At 34.6% G+C, this 21,641-nt stretch overlaps 2 protein-coding genes across 8 annotated transcripts; one reads left to right on the forward strand and one right to left on the reverse strand.

The window, feature by feature from the left end:
* Window positions 1-1,199: 1,199 nt before the first annotated feature.
* On the reverse strand, window positions 1,200-10,350 carry LOC107043420 (serine/threonine-protein kinase ULK3). 2 transcript variants are annotated; one of them, XM_015264928.2, is made up of 9 exons: window positions 9,834-10,350; window positions 8,097-8,269; window positions 6,941-7,092; window positions 6,377-6,591; window positions 4,903-5,129; window positions 3,003-3,264; window positions 2,736-2,939; window positions 1,492-1,676; window positions 1,200-1,414 (listed from the first exon to the last, which is right to left on the reverse strand). In XM_015264928.2, exons 2-9 carry the CDS (start codon window positions 8,181-8,183, stop codon window positions 1,301-1,303), a joined length of 1,446 nt encoding a protein of 481 aa, XP_015120414.1. In that variant the 5' UTR covers window positions 8,184-8,269; window positions 9,834-10,350; the 3' UTR covers window positions 1,200-1,300. The 2 variants fall into 2 exon arrangements, with proteins under 2 accessions (XP_015120414.1, XP_015120416.1); XM_015264930.1 differs by lacking the exon at window positions 9,834-10,350 and adding an exon at window positions 9,486-9,603.
* LOC107043419 (potential E3 ubiquitin-protein ligase ariadne-1) lies at window positions 9,962-21,415 on the forward strand. 6 transcript variants are annotated; one of them, XM_015264922.2, is made up of 8 exons: window positions 9,962-10,085; window positions 14,780-15,019; window positions 16,273-16,446; window positions 16,517-16,582; window positions 17,117-17,332; window positions 17,745-18,302; window positions 18,699-18,925; window positions 19,174-21,415. In XM_015264922.2, exons 2-8 carry the CDS (start codon window positions 14,810-14,812, stop codon window positions 19,253-19,255), a joined length of 1,533 nt encoding a protein of 510 aa, XP_015120408.1. In that variant the 5' UTR covers window positions 9,962-10,085; window positions 14,780-14,809; the 3' UTR covers window positions 19,256-21,415. The 6 variants fall into 6 exon arrangements, with proteins under 6 accessions (XP_015120408.1, XP_015120412.1, XP_015120411.1 ...); XM_015264926.2 differs by lacking the exon at window positions 9,962-10,085 and adding an exon at window positions 10,319-10,489 and having other exon boundaries at window positions 14,761-15,019; XM_015264925.2 differs by lacking the exon at window positions 9,962-10,085 and adding an exon at window positions 10,319-10,489.
* The last annotated feature ends 226 nt before the right edge of the window (window positions 21,416-21,641 follow it).

Below are 21,641 nucleotides of genomic sequence, written 5' to 3' on the forward strand. Positions count from 1 at the left end.
AATCCACATCTACGTGGCCTTATGTACTCGACCATTGCGACGTTGCCGCACTTCCGGTGTACACTATCAAATGAATTTATGTACTGGAGCGGTGGGAGTGGGGGTTGAGGAGAATTTTATCACGATTCTGGTTGGTGGAGGGGGGGTTCAGTTTCATGCAGAAAGCTTTTGGAGGGGGAGAATGACGATTTTATGGCGGGAGGGGGTGGAGAGGGGGGAATGGCGATGGGAAATGGGAATTTTCCATGACGAAAGACGACATTTCAGATGCTGATCCGGTAGTTTCTACCGGAAGTCCCAATTATGGCGCCAACATGGGGATCTGGGAGCTTTCGATCGGTGAGGCGATTTCATTATGCCGCTCTTGCTGGCAGATTCGATGCGATTTTTTTCGATGATTGTGTGTAATCATTCTCATTAGAAGAAGCAACATGAATTACGGTTTTTAGATGATTTTCTCGTGCTCTAGTTTCTATGTGAAATGAATAAGATATTAATCTGAATTACAATTCAATTCCTTCTAAACACACTTTAGAGTGTGAATTTCTGGAATTCAGTGTTTGTTGATATTCTGGTAAAACTGCCTGCCCACACTGTTATCAATTTTTAGTTAGTTCACACGGTAATTCAATTAATCTGTTGTTCATCTCATCAATATAATTCCGTGCTTAGAATATTGTCATCTCATGTTTTCAGCATCAAATTAAAAATTAGAACTTAATTTGGAATTTTGAGTCGCTTCTTTTTATTTATATCAGAAATTTTGTATTTGGATATTAATATTATTTGTTCAAAGTGAAAAAATCGATCATCATTTTCACTATATTACATTCGGATTCTTCTATCCTTAACGTAAAAAATGTGAGATAATCTCATAATCCTAGCTATTAATTCTAATCAACTTTGTTCGAAGAAAACCTTAGTAAACGCAATATTAAGAACGTAATAATAGAATTATTCTATTTTCCTCTGGCGTAAATGATTTGGGCAATTATAATTCGTTTATTCATGTTTCATAGAATGGTATTCCATTCTCTTTTGTTTGTCAGGCGAGCTTTATGAAAATTCGACGCAAGACGATTGCACTCATGAAAACCGCCTTATTTTCCCCATTCGTTCGAGATATCCGCCATGTTCGAGTTCTCATTTTCGATCCGACATATTGCCCATGCTTTTTTTTTAGAAAACATTTCATTTATTTCGTTTTATGTTACAAAAGTAAATCATACGTTGAATTTTAAGGCGATGGTTTTTCCATAATTGAACAATTTATTCACATCCGTTAATTTTTTAGTACTAGTTACTGAAGTAGACACTGATCCTGAGGGTGCTTGGATTCTCTTGGAGAATCATTCACTGCTTTGGTTGCCAACAGGCCTTTTGTACTCTCCGCTTGCTTCATCCATATTTGTATCTGGGGAATATCAGATGGGTTTCAGTATTCAAGGGAAATGGCGGGGTGGATGGTGGAGGGTGGGATGCGCCGGTTACCTGTTGATTGAGAAGCTCTCTCCGTCTTCCAGGGGGCTCTTTATTGATCAGGGGTACGAGCATTCCTAAACAGGCCTTGAGCTTTTCTAGGGCTAAATCGTAATTTCTTTCGGCGAGATATTGCTCACCCACTTCACCCATTTCTAGGGCCGACGCCATGTCTGTTGTGCTTTTACTCAAAATGCCTGGGGGTGGTGCAATTTATTAATTTAATTTATTCATTATTCCTCGATATATCGTTAGTATTTCTTTATACAAGTTGTACAGAAAAATCGATTTCTCTTGATTATTTCTATAGAATATTTTTTATAAATATTTCTGTTAAAAATAAATGCGCAAAAAAGTTGCGGAATTTTTCGCCGAAAAAGATAGCGACTTCGATAGAAAATTCTGTTGAATTTGTATTGAACTTGTATACGCCTGTAACGCATCTCACACAACCAAGAATGCACATGCATAGACGTGTACAGATGGTACAGATACGCCGATCAGCGCCACCTGTTTGGGTTGGAGGGCGAAACTGAGGTGATGAGATCGTGTACGTCCACATCATTCAAAGCAATAACCTACACATAATAATTAAAGAAGATTTTGAACATGTCCTATGGCATTGTCCAACGTACACTCAGCAACGATCAGAACTACTAAATAAATTAGCAAAAACCAACTGCTCACGGCCTTACATCTCGAAAAAATTCACAGATACAAATGACTACAAATACATAGAAGAAATATGTAAATATTTAAAAAATTGTAATGCACGGAGAGAAATATTCAATAAAAATGACGTATCTTTTCCGTAATTCCGGAGCGAAATGTGGTTGTAGGAAATTTTACGGAACTGTCACGGAATTTTTCCAGAGCGTTCCGTAATTTTAACCTGAATCTCCTGGGAAAAATTACGATACCGTCACTTAAATTTTCGGAGTCGATTCCACATTGCGGGTTCCAATACTTTAAATAAATAATATTTAAGAAAACCTGCACATAGATAGATGCGCTACAGGCTTATTGGAAATTTTACGAATTTTTGGTCGATTCTATCGAAGAATTCCACATCCTTACTGCGGATTTTTAGGGATTATTGAGGTGAAACCAAATTTTAAAAACACACACACACATATACACGTGTTAAATTTGCGTATGTAAATGATCAAATGTTGAAAATGCATGTGTTAATCTGTGTGTTGAAATTTACGTGTGTTATTTTGACCGGTAACCGTTCTACCGTTTTTTATACGTACGTAATTCTTGATAAGGCAATGAAGTGCTCTGAAGTATTCCTCTCCTCCCGGTACTACACAACTGTCGCAACTTATCATTATTTTGAGAATTCGACTCAGTGAGGCTGGAGCTTTCCATGCACATGAGCTTGAGCTTTTCGGCCCGATTTATGTACTCGTTAACGCGCATTCTCAAATGCTTTTTTTTGTTGTGATCTGCTTCATCTGAAGAAATCAGCATTCATCAGTAGAATTTCAATGCGCTGACTGAAAGGAGTAAGTAATTACTTGTTAGTTGGGGGATAAAGTATCTCAAGGCTTCGCAGTAGAGATGAAAGGCCTCTTGGATGTTCCCTTCGGTGTCGGCTTTTACGGCACTTTGGATCAAAGTTATAGCTTTTTCGTTATTCTCCTCAATGGGTGCGTAGGCAAGATCCAAAAATTCGTGGGCAAAAAAATCGTCGAAACTCAGTCTTTCGTTTGGGTCATGTTTCAGTAGAGACATGAGTAGATTTTTACATTCGGGGGATACATAGCAACCCTTGGGGATCTAGAAATTTAACAAAGAGGAAATCATTTGTTCTAAATGAAGAGAGAATGAAGTTGAATGAATTTTTTTGCTGATTAAATTGCTCTGAAGGATGAGAAAACTCGATTGAAAATACCAGATACGGGTCTTGACGTATGACAAAATTTTATAGAAAAATGTAGCGTTTTATCTGAGAGATTCTGTTGAATTTCTATTGGAACTCTATGAGAATTCTATCGAAATTCGATTAGAACTCTGTTCTTTAGAAGGTCTTGGCCTCTGCGGTCTTTAGCTGATTTGAAGAAGATGAAAAATTTTGAAGTGGCCAAATGATAAACAAATGGACAATTGCATTTTTTTTTACAAAGGAATATTGTTGCGAATCAATTAGCAACCGAATGGATTGGCTTCCGAACGGGTTCTCTTTTTTAATTCTTATTTCACTATTTTCTTCTTCTATTTTTCCATGTCATAGTACTATCATCAATTGAAATGTCATCACAATTTTGCGTATTATTTTGTTCTATCAGATAATTCTACATTCAGACCCTCCCAAGACTCAAATTCGTTTTCAGTCCGGGTTTAATCAAGGTTCAATCGAGGTTTAATCAGAAGTTAGTCGGGACCATGAATCAATATGAATAAGTATTCAACATACTAGACTGGTACCTGAGTTTAATAGAGATATAGATTTTGATATAAAAAGTTGATGACGGTATTGTGTTAACTTTATAAGCAATGATGCTGTTCTCACCATTTTTCAACTTGATTAAGAAGGCATTGAAATATACTTTTCAAGCCCTGATTTAATTGATATTACTGATGATTCTTTCAGTAATCATGAAAAAACCGATTTTCTCTTTCAAATCGCATGAACAATGTGCTGTAACTCAACAACGAATGGTACGTCCCATCATATTCTGATAGATTCAAGAGGGCATTTTACCAATTTTTTGAGCCATGACTAATTCAATTTTGATAACAATTTTTTGAGTGATCGTTGAAAAATCGATTTTTGGAAAAATATCAATTTTTTCGAATCTGTATGAAAAATTGAATTTTAATTGGTGTCAATGAATAGAGCTTATTAAATTCTATATTCATGAAAAAATACATGAAATTCGATTAATCCCTTATAAAACAAGTTATTTACCTTTACAAAACTTTGGGTCGAGAACCAAATCAAAATTTGCTGACTTTTTTCTATCAAATATCGGTCAACAAATTGACGCGGTAAATTTGCATAATTTCCCATAAAAACGGGGTAAAAAACAAATAGAATTTTAAAATAAAATTTCAATAAAACTTTAAGAGAATTCTTATAGAGTTCCAACAGAAATCCAATAGAATAGCTTACACAACGCGCGAGGTTTTTCCACTGAATTTCTTCATATGCGTTTCCATAAAAAAACAGCTGCATTATTCTCCATTCTGTAATTTATTATTTATTTGTCGAAGCCCCAATCATAGCATAAAATATTTAAAAACCCATTCATTATTATTCCGGCATTACGTCATCACACAGACGTCCATGATCCATTAATTTCTTATCATTGAACGGCATGAAAAGTACCGTGTTTGGTATTTTCAATTCAACTGTCACATACGGCGACAAAAAAATTCATACAAAAACCCAGTTGTCTAATTTCCGAGGAATACCTCAATTGGTTTACAACTTTTGATTTTCTCAGCTAGCTCTTCGAGGCTGCTGCTGGAATATGGAGCTTTTCCGAAGAGACACTCATACATTATCACCCCCACGCTCCAAAGATCCACGCGTGCATCGTATTCATGACGCAGAAGTATCTCCGGTGCCATGTAGAGCGGAGATCCGCGTATCGCGAATTTCGATTCTGAGGTGGACAGATATTGAGCGAAACCGAAATCTGCACAAGTTTTTTTCTATTATTATTTGTTCATCGTGTCACACGGAGAGAAATATTCAGTAAAAATTACGGAGCAATTCACGTAATCCGCAATGGGGAATCGTTTTCCGGCAATTTTTATAGGAATGGAAGAGAAGAAATCTGAAACGTTCAGTGAATTTTCAGGTTCATCACCGAACAAAGTACGAATTTGTCACGTAATTTTTCCCGAAAAAGTAAAAACTCACAGAAACTTGCCGACTTATTATGCCTCCAGAATCAAAAATTCTTGAACGTTCAACAATTTTTATGAAGGTGGTGAGTTATTTCTCCGTTTCATTCCGTAAAATTTGTCAATCGTTGGGGAAAAATTACGGAACGACTTGTTGTCCCCACAGCGGTGAGTCATCAGACGTGTGGTTAATTTTTGCGGAACAAATCGTAGAATTTACGTGGCGATTCGTACAATTTCAGTTCCGACTCACACTTTTTATTGAACAAGATCTAGGCTTGCGCTCTCGCGCGCGCTGATCTATTCATTTGTTGAAATGAAGAAATGGAATTTATTGAATTTTATTTTCTCATGAATACCTTATAAATATTGATAATGATTCAAAGAGAATTCGACTAATGATTGAAGTGAATAGCGAAGTAGAGTAAAAGAATCTATAAAAAAAATTTCATTTTCAATTAATTATCTTCAATTTTTTTAAATAATCGGTCTCCATAAAAGGACCGAATTTATTAATTTCACCGATGATATATATACATGTGAAATATATATATTATATATATATATAGATATATATGACGTGAAAAAAAAATTACCACTTAGGATTTTACTTCGCTCGCGGATTACGTTTCGAAACGTAATTTTTACGTTTTTCCTGATAATTTGTATTGAATGTTTCTCTCCGTGCACGGCATTGGAAGGGATGATGAGAGGGTAATCACTCATGAATTGGGTGTTCCATATCAAATTAATAGAATTGCATGAAGTTCTGAGAGAATTCTTGTTGATTCTTGAATAACAACAAACTTCCCTCCACTGGGCGGTTTTCTTAGGCGTTATTGTTAAAAAATGGATTTGGTTGGAGGCTAGGGTCTGTTCGGTCTCACTAAATGCTCATTCATTAACTATTAGCGAATATTTATTTGTTCAGATTCAACTCTACCATTCGTTAATAAGTAACGACTCTCGTTTGGAATAAATGAATCATTCTATCAGTGCGAGTGACTACCCCCTCGCATAGCCCACCATTACGAACCTCCGACTTTTAACGTCAAGACGGGTTTCCTGGTCAATAACAAATTTTGTGGTTTCAAGTCCATATGACAGACGTTATGAGATCGTAGATATCTCAATGCGAGGGCGAGCTGTTGGAGAAATTTGCGGCAAACTGTTTCTGGTAATTGACTTTTTCGCTTAATAAAGCTTGATAAATCACCACCGTCGCAGTACTCCATTACAATATAGATACGACTGAGTGGAGAAGAAGATTGAATGAACAAACATTATATTACATACATTGAGAGAAGACGGGGGTAAAATGGAACGTTTTCAATCCTCAAAAACTCGAGATAAAGAAAATTAAATTCAACATTTTTTCAGCGTTTTCAGCGTTTTTATAAACTTTAAAATGAAATTGGATTCGTTCATTTCATTGAGGTGAAATCGAACTTTTTTACTGTGATTTCATCTTCAGGGAATTTTTATAAACTTTGGAATGGAATTTCACTCGTTCATTTCCCCAGGAGAAAAAATATCGATGATTGAAATTTCATTTTCCCTCACCGTCTCCCAGACTATTTAATTTTGTCTATTGACTAACCCTTCATGCCAGAAAAAGTCTTTCATGCTCACGATATTCTCGTGTTTCAAAATCTTCAGCAAGTTTATCTCCGTCAGAAGATTATCGATCGCTGATTTTGAAAGGGTCGTGCTATCTACACATTTGATCGCGACCACCTCGCGATTGCCTCCCTGCGAATGTCAACACATCAATAATGACCTTTCATGCACGAAAAATTTCCTAGAAAAAAATGGCGAATGCTGTGAAACATTCTATTGGATTTTGATGAAACTTCTATTGCAAATTTTATTAGATTATTTTGGGAAGATTCTTTCGGAGAATTCCGCAACTCTACTGCGCATTTTTTACAGAGAATGTCCAATAGAAACTATTTTTTTATAGAAAAAATCAACAGAATTTCATCTTTCTATAGGAATTCCTCGACATAAATTATCTAAATTTTTTCCTTCACTTTATTATTTTTTTTTATTGATGGAATCAAACAAAAAAATGTAGAAAATTTGAGTCGAAGAATTTCTATAGGAAATATAATAATAGAATAAGTTTTGTCCAAAAATCGAATTCTATTGATTTTTTCTATTGAATAGTTCTCCTCGAACATTTATCTTCGAAAAAACGCGTGTAAACTGCGGAATTTTTCAACAGAATCGGACGAAAACTGATGGAAAGTTTCGTTAGTTTTGGTGAATTCTATTGGAGAATACCACAGCTTTATTACGCATCGTTTATAAACACTGTCCAATAGAGACTATTTTGTAGAAAAAATCAAAGGATTTTCATCTTTCTATATAACTTTTTCTATTCATAAATTTTCTACAGGAATTCCTCGAAATAAATTTTCTATATTTTTTCCTCCACTTATTTTTTTCTGTTTTCATTAACGAAATCAAGCAAAAAATATAGAAAATTTGAGCCGAGGAATTTGTATAGAAAATACCTGAATAAAATAAATTGTATAAGAAAATCTAATACTATTCATTTTTTCTATAGAATTTTCTCCATTGAGCATTTCCATAAAAAAAAGACAGATCGCCTGCGGAATTTTTCAGAAGAATCGGCCGAAAACGAATAAAAAATTCAATAGAATTACAGAATACAATTTTCCAGTGAATTCACTAGATGTTTCTATGAAATTTCTCGTACGTCTCTCCTTTTGAATTACTTTCAAACTTACCTTTTTAACTGCCCTGTGAACAGTGGCATAGCTTCCAGTCCCAATTTTCTCGAGAATCACGTAATCATTCAATGTGGGTAAACTCATATTTTCCTCCCAACTTATTCAATTATGCATCTATTCATGCGAGTGTTATCGTCATTTATAAAAACTCATTGGAATTCTGGAATATTCTGCAATATAATTTATTGGAGAATTGAACCATTACTATTTTTAAAGATGAACTCCAATTTTTCAATTCAATCGGACGAAAAGAATTACAATTTTCAATAGAATATCCAGAATAGTGGAAATTCTCACCGGACAATTGCAGGACCTTCAGTTCAGAAAAATATTGTAATTCTAATGTGTGTGATTATTATTATTTTTTTGTTCTACCACTGTGAGGAATAATGTATGTTGTCAACTGAAACTGGGAATAAAAAAAATGATGGCGCTTGCCTCTTCAAGAGTTGGAGGATATAACAATATCGATCAGAAGAAGAAATAAAGGAGAAATTCATGTACTTACGGAATAAATTATCATTATTATTATTATTATTATTATTATTATTATTTGTATTATTAGTATTATTAGAATATCAACAGAAACTTGTCTATGACTCCAAATTTTAAGTGAATTTTCAATGACGAAAATGGAATTTTGAAATTTCACTAGAAATGTCACTTGATAAAAATTCCGAGAAAATGTTTCACCTAAAAAATATTTTCCAGTGAATATTTCAATTAACCCTCCCTGAATAAAAGCAAATGGAATGTTAAATACAATTTCAATTTAAATTATTTGATTTTCTCACAATAATTTATCAATTAAAAAATTTATCGAAATATCAACAAATATAATCGTAATTAAGAATTTTCGCCGAGCTCCCGTTTCCAATCAAACATGAGGTTAATAAATTCACAGGGGTAGTCTATCTACCCTTGCAAATAAAATTTTCAATTCAATTTCAACCGAAACTATCGCATTGTCTCACGATTATCAATTAAAAATTCCACCACAATCGCAATTTCCAATCTTAATCAAGAATTTTCGCCCACATCCAGTTTCAAATTAAATAAGAGGTTAATAAATTCACAGGGGTAGTCTATCTACCCTTGCAAATAAAATTTTCAATTCAATTTCAACCGAAACTATCGCATTTTCTCACGATTATCAATTAAAAATTCCACCACATTTGCAATTTCCAATCTTAATCAAGAATTTTCGCTCATCTCCAATTTCAAATCAAACATGAGGTTAATAAATTCACAGGGGGAGTCTATCTACCCTTGCAAATAAAATTTTCAATTCAATTTCAACCGAAACTATCGCACTGTCTCACGATTATCAATTAAAAATTCCACCACAATCGCAATTTCCAATCTTAATCAAGAATTTTCGCTCACCTCCAATTTCAAATCAAACAAGAGGTTAATAAATTCACAGGGGTAGTGGATCTACCCTTGCAAATAAAATTTTCAATTCAATTTCAACCGAAACTATCGCATTTTCTCACGATTATCAATTAAAAATTCCACCACAATCCCAATTTCCAATCTGAATCAAGAATTTTCGCTCACCTCCAATTTCAAATCAAACAAGAGGTTAATAAATTCACAGGGGTAGTGGATCTACCCTTGCAAATAAAATTTTCAATTCAATTTCAACCGAAACTATCGCATTTTCTCACGATTATCAATTAAAAATTCCACCACAATCCCAATTTCCAATCTGAATCAAGAATTTTCGCTCACCTCCAATTTCAAATCAAACAAGAGGTTAATAAATTCACAGGGGTAGTCGCTCTACCATCCGACTGAACTCCCAAGTGTTGTTGACATTCACGCATGTTCCGATCGCCCCTCGGCAATAGTCGCTCAACTTCGTGCCACTCCGTCACCGCAGTCGTTGCCTGCAATTGTGCGTCGTCCCCCGAGCATTCCCCAATTTACGATTTACTCAGTACCAATCAACCAACTCCTCGGGATTTCTGCACTCACTCCCGGGTAAGTGACTCCACTCCACCGCCCCGCGCCCATCGCCCCTCAGCCTGCACTTCTCGTCGGCCAAAGAAGAAACTCAATCGCCATAATCTCCTCATCTTCCAACATAACCCAACAAAATTCCTGGAAATACTCGTGTCCCACTGCTATAACTTCGCTCCTCCCGTGGTTTTAGCCCAAAAATAATATTTGTAAACCTCGTTTCGCAAAGGACAAAACAAAAGATATCGGATCACTCGAGCCAGTTGATCCGTGACCGCAGCAAAACGGCTGGAGTCACTCAGTCCGTGCGCTTTGTCCCGTTCAACAGCTGATTTCTGTCAGACTGCGTTGTGTTTTCGTTCAACAAAAGACCAGTCAAACCCCCTCGACTCATCGCACATCGTGCACTCCTAATTGCCATTCAGGTGACTATTACATCATCTTTTCGTAGGATGAAGGCAGCACGTGCGGTTCAACTGTCAAATTCCCTTTGTTTTGTTTTTTTTCGGTGGAGAAAGTGCAAAATTTCAAGTAGATAAGGCCTATCAGTCGTCAGGATGAGAAAAAAATTGGCCAGTTGGGGGGAGAACACCTCGTAGCGAGGAAAAAACGTCGAGTTCTGCGCGAATGTTTGTTAAAGGGGTAATTTAAGGTTTTCGCAGGTTTTCGCGTGAAAAAAGCCAGGGGAATGTCATTCTAGCGGCACCTGTTTGTCATCGGTTGAATCATAGCATCGGTCGGTGAAAGAGGGACTGGGATCTGCGATCTCAGGGCAGTTCCGTGATTGTAGTCCTCGGTGCGTCAGTTTACTGATAAAACATTCATTTTTTTGGTTCTGTTAATATTCAGTGGTCAGTGTTATTCAATTTCACTCGGTTACTCCGATATTTTGGTAAATTTCAGTCAATTAGGGACTGGTTCTTCAGGTAATTTTAGGGAAAGTGATTACTGCTCTTGGGAAATGTATCGTTGCGGGGGTTTACTTGGGGCCCTTTTCCCTGACGTCACGACGTGATGAAATAGGCCTGTAGTTATTCTTAATTAATCGTTGTGACATCCAAAACCCATTCTTGATGGTTGATGGGGATTTGGGGGTAGTTGGGGGGTTTAAGGACACTTCGGGGCTCGCAGTGAGGTATTGGTTATACCTCTGGGGGGCTGGTTCAGTGCCATTTACCTCGGGGAATGGGTATTTTTTGTTATAAACAGGGCATGTGAACTGGGTCGATTGAGACCTCAAGTGCCATCTTCCTTAGCCTCGAAATCAGTTCATGCTCATGTTTAATTTATTCAGTTATATTTAAATGTAGTTAATTATTTGACGAAAGAACAATAGTTTTGTGGAATTTCTTCGAGGAATTCTGGGGGAATTTACAGCTGTTTTTTGCACTGATTTCTGTGGAAAATTAGGCAACTTTAATATTCGGTTTTTCTGCAATTTTGATTGATGTTGATATTTTAAAATATTTATTCTGCAGTAATTTTGTTGTGAACATTTTTGGGGATGATGTGTCCCATTTCTTCAGTTGGATTTTTTTTCTCATCACTGAATCCAGGGAAAAACTAATGGGATTAAAGCTTCATTATTATAGAACAAATCCAATTAAAATTTGTTAGAGAAAGCGTTGGTTTTTAAAAACAAATTTTCGTATTTTTTTTTGGGAGTATTATGAAAAATACATTTTGAAAATTTGATAGAAAAACATCAATTTAGCAGTATCTCAAGGGCCATCTTCCTTAGCCTCGAAATCAGTTCATGTTCATGTTTAATTCATCAGTTATATTTAAATGTAGTTAATTATTTGATGAAAGAACAAGTTTTGGGGAATTCTTCGAGGAATTCTGCGGGAATTTACAGCTGTTTTTTGCACTGATTTCTGTGGAAAATTAGGCAACGTTAATATTCGGTTTTTCTGCAATTTTAATTGATATTGATATTTTAAACTATTTATTCTGCAGTAATTTTGTTGTGAACACTTTTGGGGATGATGTGTCCCATTTCTTCAGTTGGATTTTTTTTCTCATCACTGAATCCAGGGAAAAACTAATGGGATTAAAGCTTCATTATTGTAGAACAAATCCAATTAAAATCTGTTAGAGAAAGCGTTGGTTTTTAAAAACAAATTTTCGTATTTTTTTTTGGGAGTATTATGAAAAATACATTTTGAAAATTTGATAGAAAAACATCAATTTAGCAGTATCTCAAGGGCCATCTTCCTTAGCCTCGAAATCAGTTCATGTTCATGTTTAATTCATCAGTTATATTTAAATGTAGTTGATTATTTGATGAAAGAACAAGTTTTGGGGAATTCTTCGAGGAATTCTGCGGGAATTTACAGCTGTTTTTTGCACTGATTTCTGTGGAAAATTAGGCAACGTTAATATTCGGTTTTTCTGCAATTTTAATTGATATTGATATTTTAAACTATTCTGCAGTAATTTTGTTGTGAACACTTTTGGGGATGATGTGTCCCATTTCTTCAGTTGGATTTTTTTTCTCATCACTGAATCCAGAGAAAAACTAATGGGATTAAAGCTTCATTATTATAGNTTTAATATTCGGTTTTTCTGCAATTTTGATTGATGTTGATATTTTAAAATATTTATTCTGCAGTAATTTTGTTGTGAACACTTTTGGGGATGATGTGTCCCATTTCTTCAGTTGGATTTTTTTTCTCATCACTGAATCCAGGGAAAAACTAATGGGATTAAAGCTTCATTATTATAGAACAAATCCAATTAAAATTTGTTAGAGAAAGCGTTGGTTTTTTAAAAAAAATTTTCGTATTTTTTTTTTGGGAGTATTATGAAAAATCCATTTTGAAAATTTGATAGAAAAACAGCAATTTAGCAGTATCTCAAGGGCCATCTTCCTTAGCCTCCAAATAAGTTCATGTTCATGTTTAATTCATCATATTTAAATGTAGTTAATTATTTGATGAAAGAACAAGTTTTGGGGAATTCTTCGAGGAATTCTGCGGGAATTTACAGCTGTTTTTTGCACTGATTTCTGTGGAAAATTAGGCAACGTTAATATTCGGTTTTTCTGCAATTTTAATTGATATTGATATTTTAAACTATTCTGCAGTAATTTTGTTGTGAACACTTTTGGGGATGATGTGTCCCATTTCTTCAGTTGGATTTTTTTTCTCATCACTGAATCCAGAGAAAAACTAATGGGATTAAAGCTTCATTATTATAGAACAAATCCAATTAAAATTTGTTAGAGAAAGCGTTGGTTTTTAAAAACAAATTTTCGTTTTTTTTTTGGGAGTATTATGAAAAATCCATTTTGAAAATTTAATAGAAAAACATCAATTTAGCAGTATCTCAAGGGCCATCTTCCTTAGCCTCGAAATCAGTGCATGCTCATGTTTGATTCATTCAGTTATATTTAAATGTAGTTAATTATTTGATGAAAGAACAATAGTTTTGTGGAATTTCTTCGAGGAATTCTGCGGGAATTTACAGCTGTTTTTTGCACTGATTTCTGTGGAAAATTAGGCAACTTTAATATTCGGTTTTTCTGCAATTTTGATTGATGTTGATATTTTAAAATATTTATTCTGCAGTAATTTTGTTGTGAACATTTTTGGGGATGTTGTTTCCCATTTTTTCAGTTGGTTTTTTTTCTCATCACTGAATCCAGCGAAAAACTAATGGGATTAAAGCTTCATTATTATAGAACGAATCCAATTAAAATTTGTTAGAGAAGGCGTTGGTTTTTTAATTTTTTTTTTCGTATTTTTTTATGGGAGTATTATGAAAAATCCATTTTGAAAAATTGATAGAAAAACATCAATTTAGCAGTATCTCAACGGCCATCTTCCTTAGCCTCGAGATCAGTTCATGTTCATTTTTAATTCATCACTGATATTTAAATGTAAATAATTTGATGAAAGAACAATAGTTTTGAGGAATTTCTTCGAGGAATTCTGGTGGAATTTCTATATTTTGTACTGATTTCTCTAGATAATTATGCAACTTTGCCCTTCGATTTTTTGATAGATCTTTCTTTTAGAAAAACGTTCATTGATGTCGATGAATGAATGATTGATTTATTTTCCTTTTATATGCCACTACACCTTTTACAATAGAAATACAATTTTTCATTGTTGAGCACTCGAAAGATAACAGCATTGATGTCGACATTTTAAACTATCTATTTTGTAGTCATTTTTTATGTTAAAAACCCTTGGGCATGAATTTCCCCATTTTTGCAGTTGTATTTTCTTTCTTACAACAGAATTCAGTGAAGAACTAATGAAATTAATGTTCAATTATATTATAGTAAAAATCTAATTAGAATTTCTAAGAAAAATCACTGGGTTTTTTTATAATTCATTATCAGTGAGAATGAATTATAAAAATTTGATAGAAAAACGAGAATTGACTGGAATTTTTCAAGAAATTTTCGCCATTTTTTGTACAGATTTCCATTAAAAATAAAAAATTTCATCTTGATTTTTTACATATATTTTTCTAAAAAGTCACTTCCTATTCATTTGTGTCTGTTGTCATTTTTCTACAAGAGTCCTTGAGCATAAATTCCTCAATTGTTTTCAGAATCCCAACAGAAATTCTCAGAGAAAGGACTTGTATTTCTATTAATTTTTTTTTCACACGTGTATTATCGAAAATGAATTAAAGTCATGATATGAACGCCCAAAAAAGATCAATCAAAATTCTCTCAAAGTTAATTATATTTTCATCAGCATCAGAAAACATCTCATTCGGTAACCACAATGGACTCTGACGAGGAGACTCTCTACGATGAGGTGGACTCAGGCAATGAGTCCAGCGGCGATGACGTAGACTTCGCGATGGAGTGCGAAACTGGTAATCCGCGTGAACGCACCAACGACGCCGATGACTATCCTTTCGAGGTCTTAACGACTGAGGAAATCGTTCAACACATGGTGGATTGCATCAAGGAAGTCAACACAGTTGTTGAGGTACACAGCCCATTTTTTCGTAATAAACTCTCCCACTGCAGAGTGGGTCAAATGGACTCGGTACGAATACTTTTTCGAATGTACACTGAGAGAAAAACGACAAAGTTCTCAAACAAGTCTGACTTATGCCAAGAAAAGAGTTTTTTGAAAATGATCAAAAAAGGATTTTTTTGTGCCAAACATGCAGAGAGTGCGAGGGAATGACAAATTTTTGTCGCAACAATAGATTTAGTAGTTCAAAAAAAATTGCATTCTCTGTACTCGCAAGAAATGTCATTTCTAGCACTACTCCTTCGTTATTCGATACTCCCATACGTATTTTGCTCTCGAAAAATATTTGTTTTATGCGAAACAAGGGATAGTAGTTTTTCGTTTGGCTGTCTAATAATCGCAGACAAGAAATGAACCCTTAAATGAAAATAATAATGATATGATAGCAATCTTGTACTTTACATCCTACCCCGAAATTCGAATTTCTCTTAACCGTAATGTCTCTTGTAATGTCTTAACCCTTAAGAATGATTACGTGTCAAAGTGACAGACGTAAATGCTAACAAAAGAATTCAACACAATTATCAACGCAGTCTTCGAAATCAATAAATATTTACTTTTGGCATGAGAATTCGTTTAATGAAAAATCGAAAGAATATGAACAACAATACAGTTAATTACATCAATAAATGGGGACGAATCGGTAAATCGATAAATTCAATAAATTGATATCAAATTACAGTTAAACTAATCACAACAAAATCATATCAACAGAATAATAAGGCGTTACTAATCCCGTTACTAATCCCTCAATTATTATCACAATTAGGGATTATTCAGGTGACACAAAACTTCAAACACACACGCAACTACACAATTGTTAAATTTGTACATGTTAAATTGTCAAGTGTTGAAAATCCATGTGTTCAATCTGTCTGGTATTTTAACAGGCAACCTTGAGGATATCAAAATATCTTTTACAGTTTGAAACAGACCACATAATAAATTCAACCATTTTCAATCATCAAATTTGTCAATTAAATTGCGTGAGAAAAATTAAAAAAAATCATGAATATTCAGCGTTATTCAAATGACATTTTGCACAGAATTATTATTTTTTAAACATTCGTTGTTTACACAAAAATAATTGAAATTATTTATAAAATCGCTAAATTGAGAATTAGTAATAGGATGGAATTCGCAGTTTGAGGGTTCAAATTAAAAATCTACTTACATATGTTATAATCGATTCACCCACGTAGATACCAGCAACGACAACTAGAATATTATTGAATCACTTCAAGTGGGACAAGGAGAAGCTCATGGAGAGATTTTACGATGGGGATCAGGATAAATTGTTCGCTGAAGCTAGAGTGGTCAATCCGTTTCGGAAAGGTCCACTCATTAGTAGGTCACGTTCTGCTCAAAGCTCATTGGTAAGCAGATTTTATCATTGAGTAATCAATATACAGACCTGAATGTTGATTTTTATTTATTGGCTTTCAGTCGAGGAAGACATCTACAAATGGTACTGAGGAGTGCGGCATCTGTTTCACAACATTACCGTCTTCCGTATGTATTTGATAAATATTTCACAGTAGTATGAACTAATTCAAGTCATACTACTTTACCGCCCCGTTGTCGTCGCGTGTGATGAGGGGAAAATAAATTTGAAATGCCGTCATTGATGTTTTTTTAAATGATTAATTATTAATTATTTTTTATTAAAAATATTATCCATCATTGATAATTTTTTTATATGAATTCAAAGTTTGATGAATGTGAAAAATCAATCCATGAAATTATTTCTTCAATTATTTTTTTAAACAATAAACTGTTGAGAATTCATTTCATATTTTGATCTTCAAAATTTGGGTTATAATTATATTCTTTCTGAAACAGCATGGGCAATATCTCGAACGAATGGAGAAATAAGGCGGATTTCATGAGTGCAATCGTCTTGCGTCGAATTTTCATGAAGCCCGCCTAACAAACAAAAGAGAATCGAATACCATTACATTATCAGATTCCATGGGACATTTTTTGCTAAAAACGTCTCTGCGTGCAGTTCATTCATTTCATTCACAACATTATGAACATTTCTAGATGATGACGGGGTTGGAGTGCGGTCATCGCTTCTGTGCTGGCTGCTGGGGAGAATATCTAACTACTAAAATCATGGAGGAGGGCGTTGGTCAGACAATAGCATGTGCAGCCCATGCATGCGACATTCTCGTTGATGATGCAAGTGTAATGCGTTTGGTTAAGGACTCCAAAGTCAAGCTTAAATATCAACATCTCATTACGAACAGTTTTGTTGAGGTATGAGTCTATTTAAATACTAAGTTTTGTCATACCTGACACATTATTGAAAAAACTCAAATTTAATAGACAGTTTAGGAGGAAAAAATCATGAAATTCCCAATTTTAATGAAAATTCAATGGAATTTCTATCTTTTGAGCAACAAAAAAGGAGAATTTTCAATCAATACGTAAATATTCATTAAACAATTGCTCTAAAATTCTGTTTAAAAATTTATTAATCCATTTACACTCAATTTTCATGGAAGAATTCAACTTCAATTTAGTTTCCATTAATGTTTTCCATTAATGTTTTCACCAAATTGTCAATTTTAATGACGAACCTCATTATTAATTAATTACAACCTAAGTAGGTCGTTTATTCTCACGTTGTCCGTTGAATTTTATTGAATTTTCCATCGAAAATTCCCAGTGTAACAGGTTATTGAGGTGGTGTCCATCCCCGGACTGCAACAGCGCTATAAAAGTACAGTACGTCGAGGCAAAGCCAGTGACGTGTAAGTGTGGCCACACATTTTGCTTTCACTGCGGTGAAAATTGGCATGATCCAGTGAAATGTCATTTACTACGTAAGTGGATTAAAAAGTGTGACGACGATTCCGAGACGTCCAATTGGATAGCCGCCAACACGAAAGAATGCCCAAAATGTAATGTGACGATTGAGAAAGATGGTGGTTGCAATCACATGGTCTGCAAAAATCAAAATTGTAAGACAGAGTTCTGTTGGGTGTGCTTGGGACCCTGGGAGCCACATGGCTCTAGCTGGTACAACTGCAATCGTTACGATGAGGACGAGGCTAGGGCTGCCAGGGATACACAGCAAAAATCACGATCAGCATTGCAGAGATACTTGTTCTACTGCAACAGATACATGAATCATCTGCAATCACTCAAGTTTGAGAGCAAATTGTATGCTAGTGTCAAGGAGAAAATGGAGGAGATGCAGCAACACAATATGTCTTGGATTGAAGTAATTCAGTTAATAATCACAAGACGAGAAAAATTTTCGTAGAAAATATAAGGAATTCGATAGAAAATTCTATTGTATCTGTATTATTTTTTGGATCATTCTGTTCAAGAATTCTGCAACTTTAGTGCGCGTTTTTTTTAATGAAAAATGTTCAATAGAAAGGATTTTATGAGAAGAATTTCATTCTTCTATACAATTTTTTCTATTGAGACATTTTCTGTAGAAATTCCTCGGCATGAATTTTCTACTTTATTTCCAGTATTTTTCTTCGCTTTTCATTAAAAAATTCAAACAAAAAACTTGAAAAAAATTGAACCGAGCAATTTCTCTACGGAATTTTTTCGCTCCTGTTTATTCTTCATGTTTTCTGAATATCAAATTTGGGGAATTGTGCAGGTCCAGTTCCTGAAGAAGGCAGTTGACATCTTGTGTTTATGTAGACAGACTCTAACGTATACATACGTTTTTGCTTATTACCTGAGGAAAAATAATCAATCTGTGATCTTCGAGGATAATCAGAAGGATCTTGAAGGTGCAACTGAATTTCTGTCTGAGTATCTCGAGAGGAACATCACCAGTGAAAATCTTGCTGACATCAAGCAAAAGGTCCAGGATAAATACAGGTAATTCCAGTGAAGAATAAAACGAGAGAGGAAAACCGAACCCTCTTCAATCGACAATATCTCCCGACCCAACGATACGATTTGCCTGAGTCACGGCTCATTTTGAAGCTTGAATAAAAACCTTAAAAATGAAAAAAAAATCGGGAAAATTCACTCTACCGTTCTTGAGCTATCGACGATTGAAGACGTTCTACCCCTCTCATTTTTCAATTACTAATTTCCATTCTTTCATTTTGATTCTCTCAAAGATATTGCGACAATCGAAGGAAGGTATTACTCGAGCACGTGCACGAGGGCTACGAGAAAGAATGGTGGGACTACACTGAATAAAAATAGCCAAACACGGACGGAATTCTCCTCGTATCAGGGATGCAATGGTCTGCCCCTCACTCTCTAGCCCTCCCGTGACCGCCTCAACTGTGATAACTCGTCAAAAAATAAATAAATAAATGAAAATTCAAACAAAAAGTATATATAACGGATTTGTGATGAGAGACAGGAATAAAGAAAAATCCTGTGGTCATCGATTCAAAATTTTTCCTCAAACTTTGACCTGAAATGAATTCAAAATTAGCTAAATTTTGCCCTGTTTTCTTTTTGTTTGCGTTTTTGTGGAGCTCTCGAGTCTAAGGTATTAGTGTTTTCATTGCACGATGGCGGTTCGAGATACTTAAAATTTATAAAAACTGGTATAAATGTGATTTTGATGAAAGAAAATGAATAACTTACTATTACGAAATGAGTAATTTTGTTTTTTTTATGTGAAAGTGAAGAGAACACAATTTTCAATAGATGTCTGTCGATGGATCTTGAATTTTCTTCTAGTAAAAAATGATAAACCAAAAATGGAAAATAATTGGAGAGAATGGCGATGGAAAGCTTTAGGCATAACTAAACTGTTTGTTTTTAAAAATTGATTTTTTAGTTGATAATGGAGAAAATAAAGTGGTTGATCAGATGTGGAGAATGGAAGATGCGAGAGACATTGTGTTATCTCTAGCGAACAGAACAAGCAAAATATAGTGAATTGCTTTTTTTTCATGGTAGTGTTAAATATTTTGCGGTTGCTCTCGGTCAAGAGACACGTCCAGGCTACAACTGCCATGATATTTTCAAGAGTAATAAATAAATGTTTGAAAAAGAAAAAATGAAAATTCTTCACTGATTTTTGCCTCTTAAGGACCAAGTCATTGTTGCTGAATAGTTTTCAGAGGTCAATTTCCATAGGTGAATGCTGTCTTCGTTGTAATTGTAATCGACAATTGCCGAATGTTCGAGTAGAGTGTAGATTAATGCTGTTAAATTGACAAGTTAAGCATCAATCAATTTTCATCATTGAAGAGAAATAATAATGGTGTTCAATAAGCCTGTGAATTTTAAGTTCATCCCGCAGTTGGAAAGAACAGAATAGAAGGAACGTTAACAGCAGTAATATTTGCTCAAAATTTTCGTCGAGTTTAGGCACCAATTTTTCCCCCCAACATGATGTAGTGGATATTCGTCACACCTGCGAGAAAAACAGGACCGAATTCCGTTTGTACAGTTTAAATAGATATATGATCGCAATTATTTAATGAAGTATGTGTATACATATGGAAAAACATTATGCAAGTAATAAAAATAAATATGGTGAACATGAGATAATTGTAACAAATACAGCAAAATTTGTAATTTGTATTTTTTTTAGTTCAGGTATCGAAGAATTGTTGATAGTTGTTATTTTATTGTGATGAACTGTTACGCAAATCTCTGCATCATGTTTGAAATAGCGCAGAATGGGAATAGTTGATAGGCAAGGTTTCTTTTTGTTTCGTTTACTAATCTGTATCGATGGCAGTCTCGAAGGGGTATCATCCCCACAATTCACGACAAAGCAACAACTCTCGAATGTAAAAAAACAGATCGTGGAAGAATCGTAAAAATTAGAAGAATAATAAAAATCCAAGTTTTTTATTTCAATTCGAAAAACCGTCTCGATCTATTTTCAACCATACACTCCGTACATTAATGTTAAGGTGAATGGAAGGGTGATGGAGAGCGTTTGATGAATCAGCCGAATATGTAAATATTTCGAATAGGAAACGATCGGTTTGGAAATGAGGAAAAAATCACTAGGTGGGGAATAAAATAATGATATTCAAGGGATGAGGGACATGTACAAGACTTACTGCTATGAAAAGGATTATAACACCTTGTTTTCATATTTTGCTGTGGAAAAACGCGTGTTGTGAACTATTACTCAAATTCCTGCGCCATTTCAGATGTGAGCAACTGCACTATTTTTGAAATAGCGCGGAATGGGAATAGTTGATAGGCAAGGTTTCTTTTTGTTTCGTTTACTAATCTGTATCGATGGCAGTCTCGAAGGGGTATCATCCCAACAATTCACGACAAAGCAACAACTCTCGAATGTAAAAAGACAGATCGTGGAAGAATCGTAAAAATTAGAAGAATAATAAAAATCCAAGTTTTTTATTTCAATTCGAAAAACCGTCTCGATCTATTTTCAGCCGTTTACTCCGTACATTAATGTTAAGGCGAATGGAAGGGTGATGGAGAGCGTTTGATGAATCAGCCGAATATGTACATATTTCTAATAGGAAGCAATCGGTTATGGAAATGAGGAAAAATACCAAGGTGGGGAATAAAATAATGAGGATATCCAAGGGACGAGTATGTATGAACATGAAGAGAAGTATACCACCTTGTTTTCATC

This window comes from Diachasma alloeum, unplaced genomic scaffold, assembly GCF_001412515.2.
Source record: "Diachasma alloeum isolate Michigan unplaced genomic scaffold, Dall2.0 Dall_scaffold_00571, whole genome shotgun sequence".
Lineage (NCBI taxonomy): Eukaryota > Metazoa > Arthropoda > Insecta > Hymenoptera > Braconidae > Diachasma > Diachasma alloeum.

Coding starts and splice junctions, on each gene's coding strand:
- LOC107043420 (XM_015264928.2), bottom strand. CDS start 8,183: ATGAGTTTACCCACATTGAATGATTACGTGATTCTCGAGAAAATTGGG. Junction 5,130..6,376: donor CTTGACGTTAAAAGTCGGAG/GTTCGTAATGGT, acceptor AAACTTGTGCAG/ATTTCGGTTTCGCTCAATAT. Junction 3,265..4,902: donor AAAGTTGTAAACCAATTGAG/GTATTCCTCGGA, acceptor TTAAATTTCTAG/ATCCCCAAGGGTTGCTATGT.
- LOC107043419 (XM_015264922.2), top strand. CDS start 14,810: ATGGACTCTGACGAGGAGACTCTCTACGATGAGGTGGACTCAGGCAAT. Junction 18,303..18,698: donor ACAATATGTCTTGGATTGAA/GTAATTCAGTTA, acceptor GGAATTGTGCAG/GTCCAGTTCCTGAAGAAGGC. Junction 18,926..19,173: donor AAGGTCCAGGATAAATACAG/GTAATTCCAGTG, acceptor ATTCTCTCAAAG/ATATTGCGACAATCGAAGGA.